Here is a 20125-nt window from a genome sequence, read left to right on the forward strand (position 1 = left end):
CCAAGTCTACACACGCATTTTATTATCACGTAAACAACAGACTCACCATAGAACACTCAGAAAACAGAAAAAGAAGAAACAATCCAATACCCCACCATTCAAGTCAAGCAGTGCTTGTCTGGGGTTTTCTGCCAGTCTCTCCTCTCCACGGGAGTGATAAAAACTAAGGACCCCCATAACGATCCATCCCCCACCCTGCACCCCAACTTCTCTGCTCGACACAGGGTGTTTCCTCCCCGATGATTAAATGCTTTAACTCTGGCTTTAACTGGCTGGACAGAACGGGCTTGGCCCTCTCTTCCATGAGAGGGGGGTGGGGGGTGGGGGGGTGTCTCCACGCCCGCTGTCCTGAGTGGCGGCCTGAGGCAGCATCAGCTCACAGGTCAGTGGTCCCCTTCGCTTTGAACTTCTTTGCAGACCTCTCACTTGACCGAAGCTGGAATTTGCTCCCATAAATGTAGGAAATAAAGCCGTCGGTTTCCACACTGAACACACAGTTCAGCTTGGGGATAACTGAAAAAAGCAGGAGAAAGGATGCGGAAAAACTGATGGCAGGAAGTTCACTTTCATGCAGTATTATTCCTAAGATGCGTGTATTAGAAATAAGCTAAGAGGACGCGGGGGGGCCCACTGAGGTTACAGCGCCAGGCTTACAGGGGTTACCCCGCCGTGAGGCCACTGCATTCACATTTTCATTATAACCTGACATCAGACTCTCCGGGTCAAAGGCTATGAGCCAGACTCCCAGAAAACTGAGAAACAGGGCTTCCCACCCCACTTCCAGGCGGCCTCATGCACTCTGCTCGGCGGGGAAACGTGCAGACCGCTTCCTGAGGTTTAAAACAAGAGGCTGCACGGGAAACCGTACAAGAAAGTAGCTCAAAGCCTCGAGGAAGAAGAACCTCCAGCTGTGGCTGTGCCGTGTCTGGATGTGCGGCTGCTCACGCTCGTCCGCTACAGCAACGAGTTCCAGCGCATTGAGGGGACGAGCCTGCACTGCTTCCAGGAACTGAGGGTCACCGCTGAGGGACAGGTGCTGCCTCAGCCCCTCCCTGTCATGTTTGGCTACATAAAGTCCCCTGAGAGGCACGGCCGTGCAGCCCTCCTGCCCTGGGCCAGGGGACAGGTACACTCTCTGCAGGCATCAACGTCGAGTCAGCAGGGACCTGGAACGTGTGCTGACTCGAGGCCAAGCCGAACCCTCAGAGGCACAAGGAAGGGCCTGGCGAGGTGGCCAGGCGGCCACAGCCCACGCTGCCTCAGATCAGTCACCTACCTTTCAGGCGGTCTTCCTTGGTGATAATTTTGAAAACGTGCTTTGTTTCTTGCAGAAGGATCCCTGTGACACCCACATAGGAGGGACATTTGGATTTGGTGACTGCAAAGGAAAAAGGAGGCTCAAACTGAGCTCTCTGTGGTATTGGGGGGCCACAGCCAGCCAGGCTGAGCCAGTCGGGGAAGGAGGCGCGCCCAGAGGGCAGGGACCCAGCCACCTGAGAAGACAGCCTTCCTGATCCTGGGCGGCCCTGGGGTGGTCTGACAGGTGTCCTTTGGGGGGCCCGCAGCCATGGGGGTTGGCAGGATTTGCGAGTCAAGAGGACACATGGGTGTCCAGCACCACAGAGGCCCACGGCCAGGCCGCCTGGATGGGCCAAGTCTCCGCACAAGATCTGAATGAACAGCCATCCATCATGTCTTCCCATGGCCCCTGGATTCTGGCCCGAAAGGGATCCCACTACAGGCTGCCCAGGAGCGAGCGAGGTGAGCTGCCACCACAGGCAGCCGGCACTTCCCCCGACCCGGCTCCAGTGCAGAACAAGCACCCTGGGCCCTGCTGCGTGCCTGGCACTGCCCTAGGGAGGTGCGGGCACGGCAGTGAACAAGACCGTGCTGGTGCTGCTCTCATGGGGCTGACGTTCTAAGGGGGGTGGGGGAACATGCGCCAAACCAGACAATGTATTTTCTGACAGTGGTGTAACGAAAATAAGAATGGGGTAATGGCGATTGGTCACCTTCAGCGATGGCAGACCGTCAAGGCAAGTGATATCTGAGCAGGCTCTGAATAATGAGGAGGACTCAGTCTGTGCACACACAGACTTCTCTGGCTCGAGGGAGGGAGCCAATGCAAAGGCCCTGGGGCAGGCGCAGCCTGGTGTGCAAGACAGGAAGCAGGCCCGTGTGGTTACACCTGGGACCCAGGGAACTGGGAAGGGCCTTTAGAGCACAGTCCTGAGGAGCAGTGTCAGCAGGGAGGACAGGCAGCTTCTGTGGTCCTGGGTAGATGGTGGGGGCTTAGATTTGTGTGCTGGGACATGCTGCAGGACTGGGGGTGGGGGATTAGAAAAGAACGGTGGACCCCCTCCTAAGCTTTTGGCCTGAACGACCAGGTAAATAGTGTATCTGGACTGTGATGGGGACGCAGGGGCGGGGCTGACCGGAGGAGCGGCCCAGAGCTCTGCTTGGGCATGTAAACTTTGCGAAGCCCATCGGATGTCCAGGTGGCCAAGTTCAGTGAACAGCTGAATGCGTGAAAGAGTTCTGGGGAAAGGTTTGTGCTGTGGAGGACAACTTGGGAGCCGCCAGTCCACAGCCGGCGTTTAAAACCAGGGCACTGGGTGAAAGGGGCTCGCTGTGCAACATTCCGGGCTGCGGGCAAGTGCCAGCAGCCACTGTGCCCTTTGGGAGACCAAGGCCCACAGGGAGCTTCTAAAGGGAGAGCAGCCAGAACTGAGTAAGACGCTCATCATCTCCATCCCAGCGCTGGTGACCTGGGGTATCGGCGTGGCAGGAGGCATGCCCGACACCCTGACGCTGGGCTGTGTGGCCCCAGTGATGGCTTGGCCATCCAATGGCCACACGCTCTTAAACAAATTACCTGAGACAATAGCGCCGTGAAGATCTGCCTTTAACAGCTTGGCCTGGATCATCTGTGGCTGCCTGCGAAGCACATGGAAACCCTCACTGAATGCTGTAACACAGGGCTCTACAGATGTGGGCGGCCAGCTGCACGGACAGCAGTCATAAGGCTTGGGGTCTGCCCCGAAGGACAAGGCTTCAGAAATGTCACTCACGTGTCTGGCTTGAGACCGTTGCACAGGTCCCGGATGTACTGCTTCCAGAGCTCATGCAGAGGGAGAAAGAGCTTGTACCTGCGGCAAAATCAGAACGGGGTGAAAAGTCAGGCAGCTGAGCTTGGGGTTAAAATGTCCAGAGTACAGAGCTTGGCTCGACGCCAAGGACGACCTGGGGTCACAGGGACCGGGCAGGCACTCTACGTCTCAAGTCAAGTGCTTTCACTGTCACAGGTCGGTTTCCTCACTGACACACCCCTCCCGAGGCCACGTTTCTATGAGAAGAGGGAGGCACGCCTCCCTTTCCACCTCATCCTTCCAGCTGGCTAGACGCAGCTGGAGCTCAAGCAGACATCTGAGACCACGAAAGATGGTGGAGCAGCAAGGATGCACCCGGGGCCACACGGCCTGGTCTCTGATGGCTGTGGAGTGGCCTGCTGCTCATCTGGGTTAATTTACATGAGAAACTTCAATCTTGGTTAAGCCACTGCTGTTCTGAGGTTCTCTGTTACAGGAAGCTGAACTAGGTTAAGCCCTCATTAAACAGGATTAGCTGGTTGCTGTGCAAGACCCCGTGTAAGAGAACAGGTCTGTCTGGAAGGTGGGTGAGCAAGTGGTGGGACCAAAGGGAGGGGGCAGGTGAGAGGACCACAAAGGCTCCCCTCTGGGGCCATTATCACTTGTCCTGGTGGGTTAGAGCAATGAGAACCTCACGCTCAAACCCAAACCGGGCTCTGTGGGGTGGGGGGACACACAGCAAGGCGCACCCTGGCAGGCAGCAGCCCCTCCTCCCCAAAGCCCAGCTGTTTTCCCAGAGGGGCCACGGGCAGCGCAACAGACTTTATTTGTCTAGCGGGATGTGGGAGGCTATTTGGCTACAGATCTTGAAGCAAAAGTCTACAAACAGTCCTAAGGCACGCACACGCAGAGCCGTGGCCGAGGGGGTGGGGGGTGGGGGGTGGAGCGTCAGCCAGGGAGGAGCGCACCCTCCCTCCCACACAGGCCGATGTGTCCCTTTCAGAAGCTCTGGAAACATGTGGGCAGCACGGTCTTTGGCAATAAAACCCCAGTGGGTGACTCCGTCTAGTGCTATTAAAAGCTATAAAGAGATACATGTCAGAAACACCAGTTCCTCTTTGCCTAAGAAAGCTGAAAGACAAACAGAGCCTGTTGCCATGGGCAACAGACTCGCTCTGGCGGGGTCTCAGTTAAGGCGGCAACAGAAGCAGATGAGCGTCTCAGCCACGCTGTTCAAAGCCAAAGCCAGGCCGGCTCCCAATTGGTGAAGGAAGGCTGCCCCCTGGTGGCGCACGCGGAGAGGCGCCCTCAGCCTGAGCGGAGCGGGGCTGCCGAGTCCCACACGGGCCGGGATTCGGCCCCCGCGGGGAGGGTGGCAGGGCGGGCCTACCTCTGCTGCTCTGGTCTGATGTCGAAGAGCCGCAGCCCCCTCCTCTGCCGGGCAGACAGGCCTCTGCATCTTGTCTTCTTCTCCTTTTGCTTCCGGCGCGTGAAGTACTCCAGAACCACGGCCTTGCGCCGCAGCCGGTCCTCGATGGCCTGCTGGCTCATGCGCAGCGTGCTGCGTTTCAGGAACGCCCCCACGAAGGCCTCTGCCCGCTGGGCCCCCGGAGGCTGCGTGGGGACAAGGCGGCAAAGGGCTCAGGGCGGGCCGGGCCCTCCCACTCGGCACTCCACAGCAGACAGGCAGCCTTCACAGACCGCCTACCTACCCCCGCTCATCCGCCGAGTGTCCCCCACCCACAGCTCCCAGATGCCCATCCACGGCTGTCACCGGGCAGCCGCGTCAACTCTGACTTCCTCCCTGCTCCTCAGGTCACTCTGAGGAGGATTAAGAAAACCTCTGCATTTGGAGGAAAAGACGTCCTTGGTCTCCGGCAGGGAGGAAAGACTGAGCAACGTGTGACAGCGATATTTAATCAGTAAGGACAGACGGAGGCGAGCTAAGTGGAACCGAGCTATGGCCTTGAAGGAATCGATTCCTACCTACACTCAGGAAAACGGCACACCCCGCTGCTCGGAGCGGGCCCAGCCCCAGGGCTAGGGGCTGTGTCACTGCACCCATGTCGCAATCCTCTTCGCTTGCGTTTCCAGCTCTGTGGCTGTCGTGGCTACTCCCCAAGTCTGCTCCCACATCACTGGGGGAAAGGGGCTGTCAGCACACCTCAGTCCCTGCCCCCACCCTCGTGCTCACTCTCTCGTCCATGCAGCACAGCATCATGTGACCGTGACTGAGCACAGGCTCTCAGAGGGGACTTCTAGGCAAACCATCATAACTGTGTGTAATTCTTGAAAGAACTCCAAGCATCGCCGCCTCTCTAGCTGGAGACGCCCCGTCTGTCCCTCATTCAGGTGCGTCTGCCCTGCGTCTGCCACAGCCCAGGGAGCACCGTCTACTGAGCTCTGGCCTCTTGGCGGGAACAGTTCCTGGACGCCGGCTGCACTAAGGAGGCTGCAAACACCCTGAGGCTCCTGTGTCTATAGCAATCGAGCTCTCCCCTCATGGGGGGCGGGGAACGAAGATATGACGCACAAACCTAAACGGAGTTCACAGTGAGGAGGGCAGGCAGCTTCAGCTTTGGACCTTTGATGCTAACCAAGAATCATGATCATCACTACTGTCACTGTCAGCTAACAATGATTTGATTGTGGCCCCTGCTTCATGGAGAAGCCCAATAACGGTGTATCAGTCTTTCAAAAGCTTGATTTCGAGGTATCTCCCTCATCATGAGTCAGCAGTGGAGTGTCTGCCAAACTGACACATCATGTTTGCAGCATCCAGATATCCATAAATTCTACTTATGAAATGTGATTTGCCTGCCCTCTTCAGGGGTGAAGGGGACACAGTGACAAGGTCAAATGACAGTGCTCACCGGGGCAGGTTTCAGGGGGGCAGAGCCTGGCGTCCCCTACTTAGTGAGCAATGACATGAGGTCAGGAAGTCCCAGTGAACCCCGCATGACTTTGGCACGATGCGAAAAGAGGCCAGCTTATGGGAACAGACCTTGATGGAGCTGAACTCGTCTGCTGGAAAGATGAGGAGAAAGGCCTGGAAAACGACCCCCACAGTAGCACTAAAGGCTGAGAAGCCACCGAGATGGACTTCCTGCCAAGCACCTTACCTGAACATCAAGTTCTTTTGCCTCTTTCTGAGAAAGGGCATGGTAGAGCACACCTGGGGGAGTAAAAAACAAACACAAAATGACTCCTGTTCGGTATGGCTGTAAGAGCCAAGACTTTTTTAACTGTGAAAAGAATTATTCTTGTTCAGCGATAGGAGAAGATGGGTGGTACAGAGAGCAGTTTCAGAACTTTCTTGGATGCCTCTTATCCTACCCTCCATCCACATCCATCATATAATAGAAATCCCAAGGGTGTGCTTTAAAACGGCTTCTCCAACAGCAATGCGTGTAAGAATCTCTGGGTTCTCAGTAAAGTGTAGATTCTGGGTCCCATTCCCACATCCTGTATTCCTAGCAGGTTCTCGCATGTCACTGCGGCTCAGCAGGCCACACCTGGAGTCGCAGTGAGAAGCTGTTCAATTAATCTAATAAAGTAACTCTTTAAAAGTTATGGGACAGAGCTTTCTAGGATGCAGATGGTTGGGAATCTTACATTTTATTAACTGTAACATGTTTAAAAAGACTTTTCACATTTTAGTATCTATGACCTTGGAATGTATCCTACAACTGGGTGTCCTACATTGATAAAATAACAATAGGTCTTTCGTCAAGCTCAAAATATGTATTGATCAATGTGGTTTCAACCTCTAAAAACTTCCACACTCCTGTTTCTTACTTAATTTGTCTAAAGAAGAAAACTGTGGCCCTGGGGACAGAGTATGGGTGTGACTAGAATACGAACAAGACAAAGGCCTGGTTTAAGGGCCAGAAGAATAGAAAACGTGGTTCACACTACACTCCATCAACTTCATCCCAGCTCCCTTGTGCTTCCCCGAGAACACGTGATAAAGCAAACCAAGTGGCTACACGTTCTATGTCCAGAGTCTAGCTCTCCCTTGGGATGGGGAGAGCAACTGACAGGGCCTGGAGCCTCGCTTGTCACAGGTGCCTCGCGTTAGACTTGGAAGTCTTTTTGTAACAACACACATCTAATGGTTACTGAGTCCTCATTACTTGCCACGTACCTCGTTAAAAGCTAGATATATTTTATCTCATTATACTCTCTGAACAATCCTTTAACATAGTTAACGTGACATAGGTAGGAACCAGCAGAGGGGGAACTAAACATTCTGATCCCACGCACCGTTGTAACGGTGTTTACACTCCGCTGCCTGTCACTGCCCTGGGGGCTCGCTCCCGGCCTGGGCACATCTCTCCTCTGCTCCGGTGCCAAGGCTTTGGGTTAGCGGCGTCCTTGCCCAGCAAGCCCCCGGGGCTTTACACCAGACAAGGGTCCTTCACAGGGCAGCAGGCTGCGAAGGCACCACTATCAGTACTCTACAGAAGGGGAGACCACGGTTACCCAGGGAGGCAGCGGCCAAGCCGGGCCAAGGCCTTGGGCCCTCCTCTGGCGCCACACACCGCTGCGCAGCCCCCAGAGAACCGGCCTCGGAGACTGGACCAGGCCGTCCGGGCCTCTGGGCCTGTTGCAGTGGCGAGAGGTGGGGCTATGCACAGCAGTGCCAGCAGGACTCCGCAGCGGCCCTCCTCATCCGCCAGCACCAAGCCCCCCGCCCTTTTCGCCCCATCCCTCTCCAATTCTGCGGCCCTCAAGCCCACTTACTCTTCATTCTCGGGCCGCTTCCGGCGCGCTCTGATGACGACACCCGCAGGCGTCGCTCACGCCGTCTCTCGCTCCGCTTTCTTCAGCGCTCGACCACCGGAGCGTCTCTCCTCAAAGCCGGCGGGGTGGAGAGGTTCCTTGTACCCCAGCTCGCGCGGCACGCTCAGACGACAGGCCGACACGTTCGGACGCAGAGCTGGGGTCCCAGGCACGCGGAACTCGAGAGCGGCGCCCCGTGACGTCACCGACGCGCGCCGACCCAGCGTGGCGCCGGCGCTCGGGCGCTCGGGCGCGGCCTCCGCTGCTGAGACAGGTACGGCGGCTGCTGCGGCGTCCGTCCCTGGGCGCTCTGGCGGCCTGTGTGCTTGGTAGGCGGGGGAAGGCCGGAAGCCGCAGGGTTGCGCTTAGGGCGTGCGGAGTGCTTAATCTTTTATTTTTTTATATAGCTCTGAGTGATCAAGTTTGAAACATGGATACAGGTGTTTTCCCACTAGTGACTTTTGTGACATTTCCGTGGGAAGTCGAGGCCTGATGGTATCATTGCAGATGACTCCTTCTTCTCCCCAAACAATTTATTATGAAAATCTTCAAATATACAAGGATTCGGAAGCGTTTTACAGTGAACACCGGTGTGCCGTTAGACTCTACAATTAGTGTTTTGCTCTAACTGTGCAGGTTTCCTCTGCTGCGTTGAGACATTCAGGCTGTGAGGTTGCGTACTCGGAGAGAAGTTGCGTATACAAGCCCCAGAAGGCTAAGCCGCAATTAAATAAGCGCATATGTGTGAAAATTAGGACCCTTGTAGTAGATTTTGGGTAGAAGAGATGGTGATGATCCTGAAGAAACACCAGCAAGCCTGTAATGAGAACACGAAGGCTTCGTTTTCAGTGCAAGTTGTAATCCTCTTAAGTTAAAAAAGTCGGTGTGTTATTTTATATATAATATGTGCTCATATCTGTAAACATACATATGTGTACACATACACACGTGTGTATATATACAAAGGGTGATCAAAAACTATGGTGAATGTGTAAATTAAAAAAATTCATTACAGTAAAAGACACATTGCCATTAATCCCCCTCAAAATACTCCCCCTCCTCGCCCTGAACACACTTAACCCATCGTTCTTGCTGCTTTCTGAAGCAGTCCTGGAAGCCCTCTTTCCTGAGTGTCTTTAGTTGCACTGTCGTGGCTGCCTCCATGTCCTGAATCGATTCAAAACGTTTTCCTTTCATGGTCTCTTTGACTTTGGGGAAGAGCCAGAAGTCACACGGAGCCAGGTCCAATGAATAAGGTGGTTGAGGACACACCGTAATGTTTTTATTTGACAGAAATCGCCATGTACCAGAAGTGAGTGATGTGTGACATGGAACGTTGTCATGATGGAGGATGAAACTGCCCGTTTCATGTTAATGTGTTGTCTGTGAGCCATGATTTACGGCACACTTGAAAACACACCTTCTCTCAACCGTGGCTCACACCCAACCGACTGCGCCAAACAAGTTGAAACTTGTCTCACACTGTGACTAGGGCTCGACGCGCCACTTCCCGTATTGAAGGTCCCTGCCTTTCCGTTGGCTGGCACGCGGCAGCAGCATTCGCGGCATGTTTTGATCACACGTTGTATGTGTACGCATGTGTATACGTACAGAATTTTTTCCTTTCTTCTGTGTTTCTGTTAGGTGGTTAAACCTGGTGTGTTTGAGAGGGGTGAAGCCTGTGCCGCTGCTTTAGACAGGAAGGCCTTGTTTGTGACATGGGATTGACAACAGTACCTGCTTCCCAGGGTGGCTTGGGCACTCAGTGAGAGGCTGCCCATGTTAAAACAGGGCTGGCACAGACAGTATGGTGTGAGAAGTGCTAGCCATCATTGTCTGCGTCTCACAAAGCTGAAGCAGTCCCTGAGGCTCAGTGTTATGAGCTTCCCTGGCCCTGCTTTGCCCTTGATCTGTATACGTGTCCAGATGTGGTGTATTGAGAAGGGGAGCTGGGAGCGGTGGTGGGGGGACTGGACACGGTGGCCCCCGCAGTCATTCCTCAGCTCAGTGGTGCCACAGGAGACGGCCCATTCTGATAGAGTGAAGGGACCAGGCTATAAGGTGCCAGTGCTAACACGGGACATTCCCGCCAGGCCAACCCTCTCCTGCTGGGTAATCGGGTGCTCCGGCTAAGAATCAAAGGACTGACGCTTACAGGAGGACAACGTGGCAGCCCCTTCTGGTCAAGAGGCAGCACTGTGCTCTAAATGAGTTTAAGACCAACCATGTGGAATTTCGAGCAGCAGGGGCTATAATACTGGGCGCATGTGACCTAACACCAGTTTCTGAAATCCAGGTTTCTCAGTCTTTCAACCCTCAAAAGTCACTCTTCTAAGGCTGCCTTGATCCCAAGGGTCTACAACACAACTGTCATAGATGCTTCCAGTTCCCTGATGAAGTTTCACTCTGAGCTGAACCCACTGAGGAAAGCTTGGTTTGGGTTTCATGACAGGGTGTCTGCATGAACAGGAGGCTTTGGGGTCGTCAGAGACCTTCTTCCCTGGATGTGTGGGGTAGTGCCCGAGGCCCTGGAAGGGTTCGCAGGGAAGTCACTGCAGGCTGCATGGGGCAGGCGTGCGTGCTGCCCACACTGCCCTCGCCGCCTCTGCCCTGTGCTCGACGTCCCCTGAGGGGAGGCAGCCACGGGCTCCAGGCCTGAGAGCTGTGTGTTTGCACAGGCGCGAGTCCATGCTGGCCCCACACACGGGAAAGTGGGAGGGAGAAGCGAGCTGCCAGTCACCCCACCCTGCCACTGGGACGGGGCTGGAAAGCAAAGAGGCCTGGAGGAGGGGCACAGGTCTCCCCGTCGAGATGTTTGAAGCCAGATAGGGACTTCCACGTATTGAAAATCTGCTTCAGTGAAAAGCTCCGGCCCTCGGCATAGCGGCCTGACAGGAAAAGGTGCACCCGCCCAGGAGATGGAGACGCCGCGCAGTCTTCCCGCCTCTTCTGTCATGTGCCACATCCAGTGTCTGTGACACACAAAGAAGCAGGAGCTGTGATCCATAATCCAGACCAAAAATGGCCACTGGAACAGGACCATAGAGGACCCGTATGTTTGAACTGGAAGAGAAGGCCTGTAAAGTACTATCGTAAATGCATCAGATAACTTAGAGGAAGAGATGGACAAAATGGATGAAAAGATGAGGAAATTCTAGAGCGGAAAAATACTTTTAGTATTTCCTGTGGTGGCAAATGCCTCCATGTTCAGACTTAACGTTTTCATACTTACTGAGAACGTGTCCCCAGGCCACACACACCCTTCCCGTTTGATCATGTGGTAAATGCTAGTTCCCTCGAGGCCCGAGGCTTCTCTGGGCCCCTGGGTCTTGCTTTCTAAGTGAGGGGAGCCATGGGGACTGTGCCCAGCCCCCCTGCAGCCCCTGTGCTGCCGGTGCTGGAGGGGGCAGGTCCTGGGAGGGCGCTTTGTGTGCTCGGGTCCTGAGGGCCACTTCATGTGGCTGGGAGCCCTCAGAGGGGCTTCAGGCACCTGAAGAATGGGGCGCTGGAGGTTGCCTGCTGGGAAATGACCCCACTTCCAGGCTGGTCCCCGAATCATGTTCCAGTTTCTCAGGACCCACATCCACCCTCACTCGGGAGGCCCCCGCTGCCTGTCAGTGTGGCAACAGGGGGACTGGCCCCCGTTCACCCAGCTCCGGGCTGCAGAGCACTCAGGCCCTGGGCTGGACTGCAGTGCTTTTTGTGAGCTTGGAGTGGCTCCTCTGTTTCTCTCAGGTCTTGGGCTCAGTGGGGGGTCCCGAGGACCCATGGAATGTGGAAGGAGCATGCGTCTCTAACACACACCTGGAGGCCTGTTGACCTTTGCTTTTGGAAGACGCCTGGCTTTGAAGGATTCCCCATACTTTTCCCATAGGGGGGCTGCCATCTATCTGACACAGGGTAGGGGTGGGGGTGGGCGAGTGGTGGACGAACGTGAGGGCGGAGGTGGCTGGAGGTGCCAATGACAGAGCACACTTCGGATTTTTGACAAAGGTCAAGTCTGCTCTGAAACCTACTTTCCTATGTAATGAGGTTCCTTGATGCCTGAAAAAGAGCTGGCTTTAATATTAATTTTGCCATTTGGACTATGACAGGTTATATTGGCATTTATTATTTATTGGTTTAGTTTTTTTTTTTCCGGAGAGGTCTTGGAGTGTTAGACCTAAAAGCTGTCCGCAGTCCGAGGCAGGAATCGGAGTCTGTCACGAGGTGGCAGCCTAACACAAGGACCGAATCAGTGGCCGGCGGCCTCTAGAGTCTTGGAGTAATTCCCTTCCAAGCCTGTCAAAAATCCGCTTTACCGGCCACTCAAAGACCCACAGCCCTTGGTACCAAAAGCCACGGCCATTCAGGAGCTGGGTTCTTTCTCTATAAACAGTGTAACTTGATTTTGATCAATACCTTCCCTGCCAGAAAGAGCAGTTAACAGAGTCCAGTGGTTTAATAAGTTGGAGGTTAAAAGGAGAGAGAAATTATGGGAGCCTGGGGAAGAGGTGCGAACGTGGGTGACATTCAGAAATTGATGGCCCGTCACCGAGGTGGAAGAAGAGGAGGCAGGACTCGTGGGTACATGTGGCCTGTTACGGGCGGGCAGCTTCTGGGAAGGTGTGGGACGAATCACCACTCCTGTCCGGTTTGTTTGTTTTGAGGTGCCCTTTTTTTTTCTTTTACTATGAAGTGATTGTCTGCCCAGTGACCTTGTTATTATCAGGGAAAGAGACAATCTTACCCGCAGAGTAAATAATGCAACACCTGGCAGTGATGTAGTGGCATGAGCGCATGAATTTCATGTGACAAGTGTCTTTTTCTATGTTATAGAGGTAGGAATTGAGACGAAGGGAGCTGAAGTTACTTGGCAAATTGTTACCAGTTAGCCTTTATTTATTTTTTGACGTTAGGAACCACTTGATTGCAATTGTCCCTTCTCCATAGCAAGGGACAGCAAGTGCTAGTGGCAGCGAGGCCGCAGGCAGGGAGGACAGCAGGAATGGAACTGCCCGTTGCTCTTACAGCGCAGCCTGTAAGAACCGTGGGCCTCCGCAGTGCTTGAATGGGACTCGCAGAGAGTGTGAAAGAAGGCACGAGTGACTCCATGTCTGAAACCAACTGGAAGGTGCAGAGAGGGGTCACCTCATGCTGAGGCAGAAGAGGTGGTCCCCTCAGCTACATTTCTTCAATGACATGAATTACCTAAGCTTACTCAAGAAAAAAAGTAGATAACCCAAATAGCCCTACATCTACTAAAGAAATTAAATTCATAGTTAAAAATCTTTCTACAAAGAAAACTCCAGGCTATTGTGGCTTTAGTGGGGGAATTCTACCAATTGTTTAGGGAAGAAATAATGCCAATTCTATCCAAACTCTTCTGGAAAGTTGAAAATAAGGAAACACTTGTGAATTCATTCGATGAGGCCAGCATTACCTTTAATCAAAACCAGAAAATGACGTTATAAGAAAAGAAGACTGCAAGTTAAGATTTCTCATGAACATGGATTCAAATATTCTTAACAGAATTTTAGCAGATTGGCTCCAACTAAACATGATCAAGTGGAGGTGATCCCAGGCACCCAAGGCAGCATAACATTGGAATATAAACCAATGTAATCCATTTGTAACCGGCTAAAAAGGAAGATAATATAGTTAGTAGGTGCAGAACAATAATTTGATAAAACCCAGCATCCAATCATGATTAAAAATCCTCAGTAAACTAGGAATAGAAAGAAGTTTTCTCGACTCGCTGAAGAGTTTCTATTCTGCTGACATCATACGTACTGGTGAAAGCTGAGGTGCTCTTGCTGTAAGACAGGTAACAAGACAGGGATGTCCACTGTTACCACTTCTGTTCACTTCTGTGCTGGAGGTGCTAGTTAGTGCAATAAGACATGACAAGAAAAAAAAAAGAGCCCACAATTGGTAAAGGAATAGCAAAACCATCTTTATTTGCTAACGGTATCTTCAGGAATCTACATGAAAGCTACAGAACTTATAAATGTGTTTATAAATTGTAAGAAAAAGATCAACATGCACAAGTACACTGTGTTCGTATATACTTGCAACAATCAAAGTTAAATTTTAAATAATGTAATTTACACTAGCATCAAAAATGTGAAATACCTTGAGATAAATCTGGCAAAAGATGTGCAAATAGTGTAGACTGAAACCTACAAAGCGCTGCTCAGAGAAATGAAAGAGCCCTAAGTAAACGGGATGAGGTGTACCATGTTCATGGCTCGGAAGACTCGGCATTGGTAAGATGTCAGATTTCTTTAACTTGATCTACAGATTCAACATACTCTCAATCAAAACCTGAGTTTTTTGTTTTTTTGTTTTTGTAGAAACCAACATGCTAATCTTAAAATTTATATAGAAGTGCACAAGTCCCCAGATAGCTAACATAATTTTGAAAAGGAAGAACAAAGTTGGAGGACGTGCCCAGTGGAAAGGGAGCAGGTAAGGGACTAACGGTGCCTGGCTCTTCAGGGCCAGACCTCCTTCCATCCACATGTCATTGCCAGGGTTGGGTCACTTCACATTAGAGACCGAGGGCTGTGCCCACCCTGCTCGTCTTGGGTCACGTTCATCACCCCCACACGCCTCTCCACAGTATCTGTGTGCTTCCTGCCGAGAGACCGCACCTGCAGCCTCCTGTGGGCTGCTCTGGGGCCCCACATCCTCCTCCTCAGCATGGAGAGAAGGTGATCTCCGCTGAGCCAGCCGCCCGCAGACCGGCCGAGTGCCGTCTGAGAAGAAAAGCCCAGCACCTTTGCCTCGAGGCAGGCCAAGCTCTGAGGTGTAGCTTATGCTCCGATACTTCCCGCGGGATCTGGCTGAGTCCGGGACGTCACCTGGAACTGTCACCTGGAACTACACCCTCGTTTGCCTTCTCCCTTCTCTGTCCTACTCCCCTTCCCGACTCCGGCTTCTTCAGCACCCCACTTGTTCAACAAATCATTGCACCCCAGAGAAGCAAGGACTGGTGAGCTCTTTGCCAGCCTCAGGCTCCTTATGTATCTGACGTTTTCTGAGAGACGGCTCCAGGCTTCTCTTCACGGAGAAACCTCAGCTTGTCTCCATCGCTGATTGGCTCTGGTGACATGTCTGTTTCTCCTCACTGGGATGGTCCTCCTGCAGCCAGGAGATGGGGCTCAGCCTGTTCGTCTGGGCATCCCTGCTGCCCCACAGCCCAGGGACAGGCACACACGCCGTTCCTGAACTTCACGTGTCTCCACGAGGCTGTGCTCTGAGGGAAGCGTGTGGTGTGATCTGAGGACTCTTTGTTCCCGCCGCCTCCCTGACTGGTGTGCAGAGAGCTGAGACGTCCAAGGGGGCAGCTGGAGAGGGAGGCTGGGCTCTGGCTGCCGTCCTCCATTTTGCATGAACAGTTAAATCATCACCGGCCCCCCAGGCATTACAGCTCCTGAATTACACACTCTATTGCTCAGCAATTAAGCAATAATGCAATTAGAACTAACACGGTGAGTGAGGATGATCTGTGAGGCTGATGCAGACAGGGCTGCGTTTAAATATTGAGCTCGATGCAGACAAAGAATAACCACATAGTTCTATGGGGTTTTTTTCATAAAAAGGAATCAGCCTCTGAACACTTGGGGTTTTATGTCATCACTCTGTTCAGCCCGCCCGCAGCTTTCTGCTGTGAGACGCATCTGAGGAGTGCCTCCCTCGTGGTTTCTGCTTTGCTGGTCTCCGCCGTGCAGTGGGCTGTTTCCGCAGGCAGGTCACGTCCGCAGGCCCCTCTGACCTCAGCCATGCCTGTCTGGGGACATGATGACAACTGCTTCATACCTCATCCCACCCTGTTGTCCCTCCTGAGCTGGCGGAGGGCCCAGGGACCAAGCCCCTCCCCGGAGCATGGGGTTCCCATGGCAGTGACCCCAGGAAGGGTCAAGTGTAGGGAAGTCATCCCCGGAGACTCCAACATGACATGGCCCCCTGGCTCCCAGCATGCACCACAGACATCATAGCCAGTGCTCTGTAAATCACAGTGGCTGCATCCTGAGACAGAGCCCTTCCTACCGTTGGGTTAAAATGGGCTTTCCTATTGGAAATGTTGGTAATAATGGAGTTTTTTTTCAATGGTCTTTCACATGAAAGTCAGTTTCCCAGATTGCTTTGTGTTATGTTGAGCCATGTGAAATTGCTGACATTCAACCATTTTGATCTATAAAAATGGCAAATTTGCTGTTATTTGACCAATAAAAATGGCAACTTTGAATGGTTCAACCTAATAATTTCATTAATTCATGCAAAACCAAACATCTGGGGCCCAGTGACTCATGGAAAGCCCTTTATTCTGGGACCTGGTTGGTTTAGAGTCTTGAGTGGTAGCTCCCCTCAGTCCTGGTCTGTGGGGTGGAACTCGTGATCCATGTCCCCCCGTCACACAGGGTCACAGAGATGACAGGTGTTAAATGGCCTCAAATAGCCAGGTGCCCATGTTTGTTGGGTTCATGGCCGACTGTTGGGCTGACTCGTATGTGTAATGAGCAACTCCTCTGCCTCGGCTCTCTGTGTTCCTTCTTTAACTCCAAGTTTTTATCTCTTTGGGATAAAGACACTTGGGGACGAGCTCTGGGGACTGGCTGAGGTGACTGTGGGAAGCTAAACCCTATATCTGCTATGGCGGCATCTCATCAAAAGGCAGAACAATTGGGTTAAAAGTGCAAAACTCAATGTGTCAGTTACTTTGTCTCCAGGAGGTTATGTAACCAGTTTAGATCTTTTTATTGAAAAAGAAATTGACTTTTTAAGAAAACCTTGAAATTCAGTTTTCCCTTCTCAGGGCAGCTTAGAGACCATGTTATTTATAAAATGTTTTGAAATTCTTAGAAGAATAATATCAGAGGAAAAGAATACCATTCTCCAAACGTTATGCCTCCTTCGGTGGCCTTACTCAGCCTTGTGCCTGTAAGAAACGTCTGTTAGCTGTTGTGCAGGGCTCCACGCAGTGGCAGTGGCGTTCCTACATGGACCGGGAGGAAATGGAAGGTCTCGTGTGACTTCAGGACCTCCTGAAGTGGAGTTCAGCCTGTTAGTCTTCGGAGATGGCAGACGCTCTGGGGCCCTGCCTAGATCCTGTCCCCTTCGTGCTTTGGGACATGTCAGCCCCACTTTCAGTAGCCAGCACCCCCCTCTCTTTGCCTGAGGGCTCCTTTGTCACTGGGTACAGCTCCAGGAGCAGTTCTGAAGGACATACAGGGGTGGATGTGTAAAGACCCCAGCCCCCTCTTCCCTTGGTGGGACAATGGTGACGTGTGATTTGCGGCCTCTGAGAGCTCCCCAGTGGAACCAGTTTCACCTCCATGCAGGTGGAAAGGAGCCAGGTAACGCTGTTTATTGGCTGCCTTCCCTCCCCTGTCTCACTTTTCCTCTCCCCTACAGATATTTCATGGTCTCCAAACAAACTTCCTTTGCTCAAATCTTCACGTCAGGCTCGGCACCTGGGCTCACCCAAGCTACGACATTCAGTACTCTGGGTGTGGCACGTGTGTGGTCCCGCCACGTTTACTAGAAATGGTTGGGCATGGCGGGTAAGTGCTGAGTGTCATAGTGTATTTAATAATTATCAGAGCTTATGCACTGTCCCTCAGCCTCTCTCAGGAGCACTCATCTCCCGCCCTCGGTCCTTAGGTCTAGTGACAGGCTTATGCCCCATGCCAGCCAATGGGAGTGCCACATCTTTCTGGCCTCTGTGAGTGGTTCTCAGAGTGTCACATAACGCAAGCCAGACCACCGAGAGGCAGCCCCAGCTTTAGGTAAAGAGGTGGTCTCTTTCCACGGGTTGGTGACCAGTGGGACGTAAGCTGGGAGCCACAGGAGGGGGCTGCCCAGGACCCACGTCAGCCCCGAGGAGAGCAGAGCTGGGGAACGCAGGGAGAAGGGCCTGGCAACAGTGTTTGCAGCCCAGATCCACCATGACTGCCCTTGGCATCACGAGTTGCTTTCTGTCACTTGCAATCTAACCAGTCCCAACCATGCTGCTGAACTGGGAGAGGGTTTCTCGGGGAGGGGGGATTGTCTGGGCACCCAACCCACGCGTGCTTCCGCTGCACCTGCCCTTGACTGAACACATGGCTGAGGAAGGTGGGACAGTGGAGGGCAGAGTGGGCACCCTGAGGGGCGGCCCCGTCAGCCTCCAGAAGCTTCCACAGCTGTCAGGCCAGACAGGGCGGAGGGAACATTCTGTGTGGCACAGAGAGTGTCTGCTCAGTCATGACACGTGACAGGTGACATCTTCCTCTCCTCCGTACCTGAGTAGCCCAGACGTGGGACCCTAGCTGCCCCCTCATTGGAATGGCTGAGTAATGACCTCCAGGGGCATTGCAGATGGCCTCCTGGTGAAATCTCCCCTTTCAGTCTTTCTTGGTGGCACAAAGCGGGGACTTCAGGAGCAACAAGCAAGGACAAAGCCTCCGAATTCTCTCTCCACTTTAAGATTCCTATTTTGTGGCAAATGCACATGGTAGCATGCCAAACGTCACATGGCTCTTTCATAAATAAAAACCAATTGCTGACATATGTCCTGCCTGACAGATCATTTTCTTGGTCCCTGCCTCATAAAATTTAGGTGAGAACAGTAAATTCCTCATCTATCTGACCAATTTCACTTTCCTACGCTGTCAACAAAGGCCTCCTTCAGACCGGGGCCTGCCTGGCATTGGCAGAGCCTCCGCACGGCCGTGTCTCTGTCCCGGTGAGTCTGTGTGCAGAAGCCTGGCGCTGACCTTTCTTCAGTTTTATCTGAGCGGAGTGTTCCTTGTTATTTTTGATGAGTGATGTACCTGGCACCCCCCACCTCAGTCTGCACCATGGCAGGTCCCCTCTGATTCACGCGGCACTGCCTCCCAGGCGCCACTCCTTGGGGCTGATGCTGGGTGTCAGTGCAGCCCCGAGATGTATCCGTGTCAAGTGGGCTCTGAGATCCCCATGCAGGCTGCCTTTTGCTGACACCCTGAGACCCACTGGGTCTTGTTTCCACAGATCAGTGCAGCTCAGAGAAAGACGCAGTGGGGCCACCTCATCTGGTGACAGCCGCTCGTGGAAAAGCGTGGAGTTTTGCCCGAACACCAGCAGCTCCCAAATCCACCTGTGTCTTGTCTAATAGGACTTTCCAAACGTCAGGACGAGGGAGGGAGGTCTCTCCAGGCCCAGCTCACATGCCACGTCCGCATTTTCCCACCCAGGTTTGATGGGCCCCTGCTGTCCCTCCACTGCATGCTGTCACAATTATTATAATTACTCCCCCCCTGGGGCCCTTTCCCTCCATTACTGTGCTCATCACGGTCAAATCTGAGTTCCAGCCAACTGTGGACGTGTTCACTCCCCCTGCTGGATCTCCAGCTCCTTTAGGGGAGGCAACCCTGCTGTTGTCATCTCTTTCCCCTATAGAGGGCTGTTTACAGAGTAATAATCAATGTGTGTTTGTTGAATGAATAAAAGTAGCTAATGACCAGGTTTTTGCAGACCTCATGGGTCCATGGCCCCCATGACACCCCACATCCACAGCCTTCCTCCTCTGAGTCCTGGCTGCCACTTGCTCAGTGCTTCAGCCAAACAGATCCAACCTTTATGCCATCTTTTGGGGTGTTGGATGTGGCACATCACCCACCCTAGATGGGCAAGATCCCTTCCTCAGTCATCTGCTCGGTGCCTCCACCCTCAGCCACTTTGGAGACAGGTCTGAAAAGTATCGGGTGCCTGGAGAGCCTCTTCATGGAATAAATGTTCTGAAAACTGTTGGAAGTTCTATCTTTATGAATGATGTCCTCCTTTTTCTTTGATGAAATTCTTGTCTTTAATTCTATTGCTTTTATCTTATTACAGAAGTAATAGATGCTCATCACAGAAGAGTCAAACCTCTCGGTCAGGCATTGACTATACACAGTTCCACCTGTCATGGAGACATAGGCTTCCCACATCTTGGTGTACAACCTTCAAACCTTTATTTGTGTGCATGTGTGTGTGTGCTTCTGTTTCTCTATGTAATAAAATTGGCATTCAAACCCTATTTTAAACACGCCGCAGGAGCTTGCTACTTAAAGAAATTCTAAAGTGGTTCCTGCTGGGAGATGAGTAATCCCCCTGGGATTTATTTGTGCTGCTGGCTCAGGCAAAACCTGGAAGTCATTAAGTGTTTATGGTTGGGTATGTATGTGTCTGATAATCTCTGAAAATTTCTGTCTCTACCTCTGCCTCCATATCCATCCATCCATCCATCCATCCATCCATCCATC

General features: G+C 52.7%; 2 protein-coding genes across 13 annotated transcripts in view; one reads left to right on the forward strand and one right to left on the reverse strand.

The window, feature by feature from the left end:
• POP4 (POP4 ribonuclease P/MRP subunit) lies at positions 1–8055 on the reverse strand. Of its 6 annotated transcripts, none has more exons than XM_019642960.1 (8): positions 7356–7792; positions 6212–6264; positions 5963–6113; positions 4480–4703; positions 3072–3149; positions 2876–2937; positions 1277–1378; positions 1–513 (listed from the first exon to the last, which is right to left on the reverse strand). In XM_019642960.1, exons 4-8 carry the CDS (start codon positions 4638–4640, stop codon positions 377–379), a joined length of 540 nt encoding a protein of 179 aa, XP_019498505.1. In that variant the 5' UTR covers positions 4641–4703; positions 5963–6113; positions 6212–6264; positions 7356–7792; the 3' UTR covers positions 1–376. The 6 variants fall into 6 exon arrangements, with proteins under 6 accessions (XP_019498505.1, XP_019498515.1, XP_019498468.1 ...); XM_019642970.1 differs by having other exon boundaries at positions 5963–6116; XM_019642923.1 differs by lacking the exons at positions 5963–6113; positions 7356–7792 and adding an exon at positions 7836–8045.
• LOC109383009 (uncharacterized) overlaps positions 7851–20125 on the forward strand; it is a 17023-nt gene continuing 4748 nt past the window's right edge. Inside the window, exons 1-3 of one of the 7 annotated variants that reach the window (XM_019642995.1) lie at positions 7851–8148; positions 17274–17422; positions 18873–20119. In XM_019642995.1, coding sequence (XP_019498540.1) covers positions 7869–8148; positions 17274–17422; positions 18873–18920 — 477 coding nt within the window. In that variant the 5' untranslated portion in view covers positions 7851–7868 and the 3' untranslated portion in view covers positions 18921–20119. Of the gene's footprint in view, positions 8149–8281; positions 8828–14209; positions 17423–18150; positions 20120–20125 lie in introns of those variants that run through there. The other 6 variants (XR_002124034.1, XR_002124036.1, XM_019642984.1 and 3 more) reach the window with 6 other exon arrangements.

Source organism: Hipposideros armiger, unplaced genomic scaffold (assembly GCF_001890085.2).
Source record: "Hipposideros armiger isolate ML-2016 unplaced genomic scaffold, ASM189008v1 scaffold_4, whole genome shotgun sequence".
Taxonomy (NCBI): domain Eukaryota; kingdom Metazoa; phylum Chordata; class Mammalia; order Chiroptera; family Hipposideridae; genus Hipposideros; species Hipposideros armiger.

What these genes read in the sequence shown, in the direction of transcription:
- POP4 (XM_019642923.1), bottom strand. An exon ending in TCACGGCGCTATTGTCTCAG is followed by an intron (nt 1,379 to 2,875) that starts GTAATTTGTTTA and finishes TTTCCTTTGCAG; the next exon opens with TCACCAAATCCAAATGTCCC. An exon ending in CAAGGAAGACCGCCTGAAAG is followed by an intron (nt 514 to 1,276) that starts GTAGGTGACTGA and finishes TGCTTTTTTCAG; the next exon opens with TTATCCCCAAGCTGAACTGT.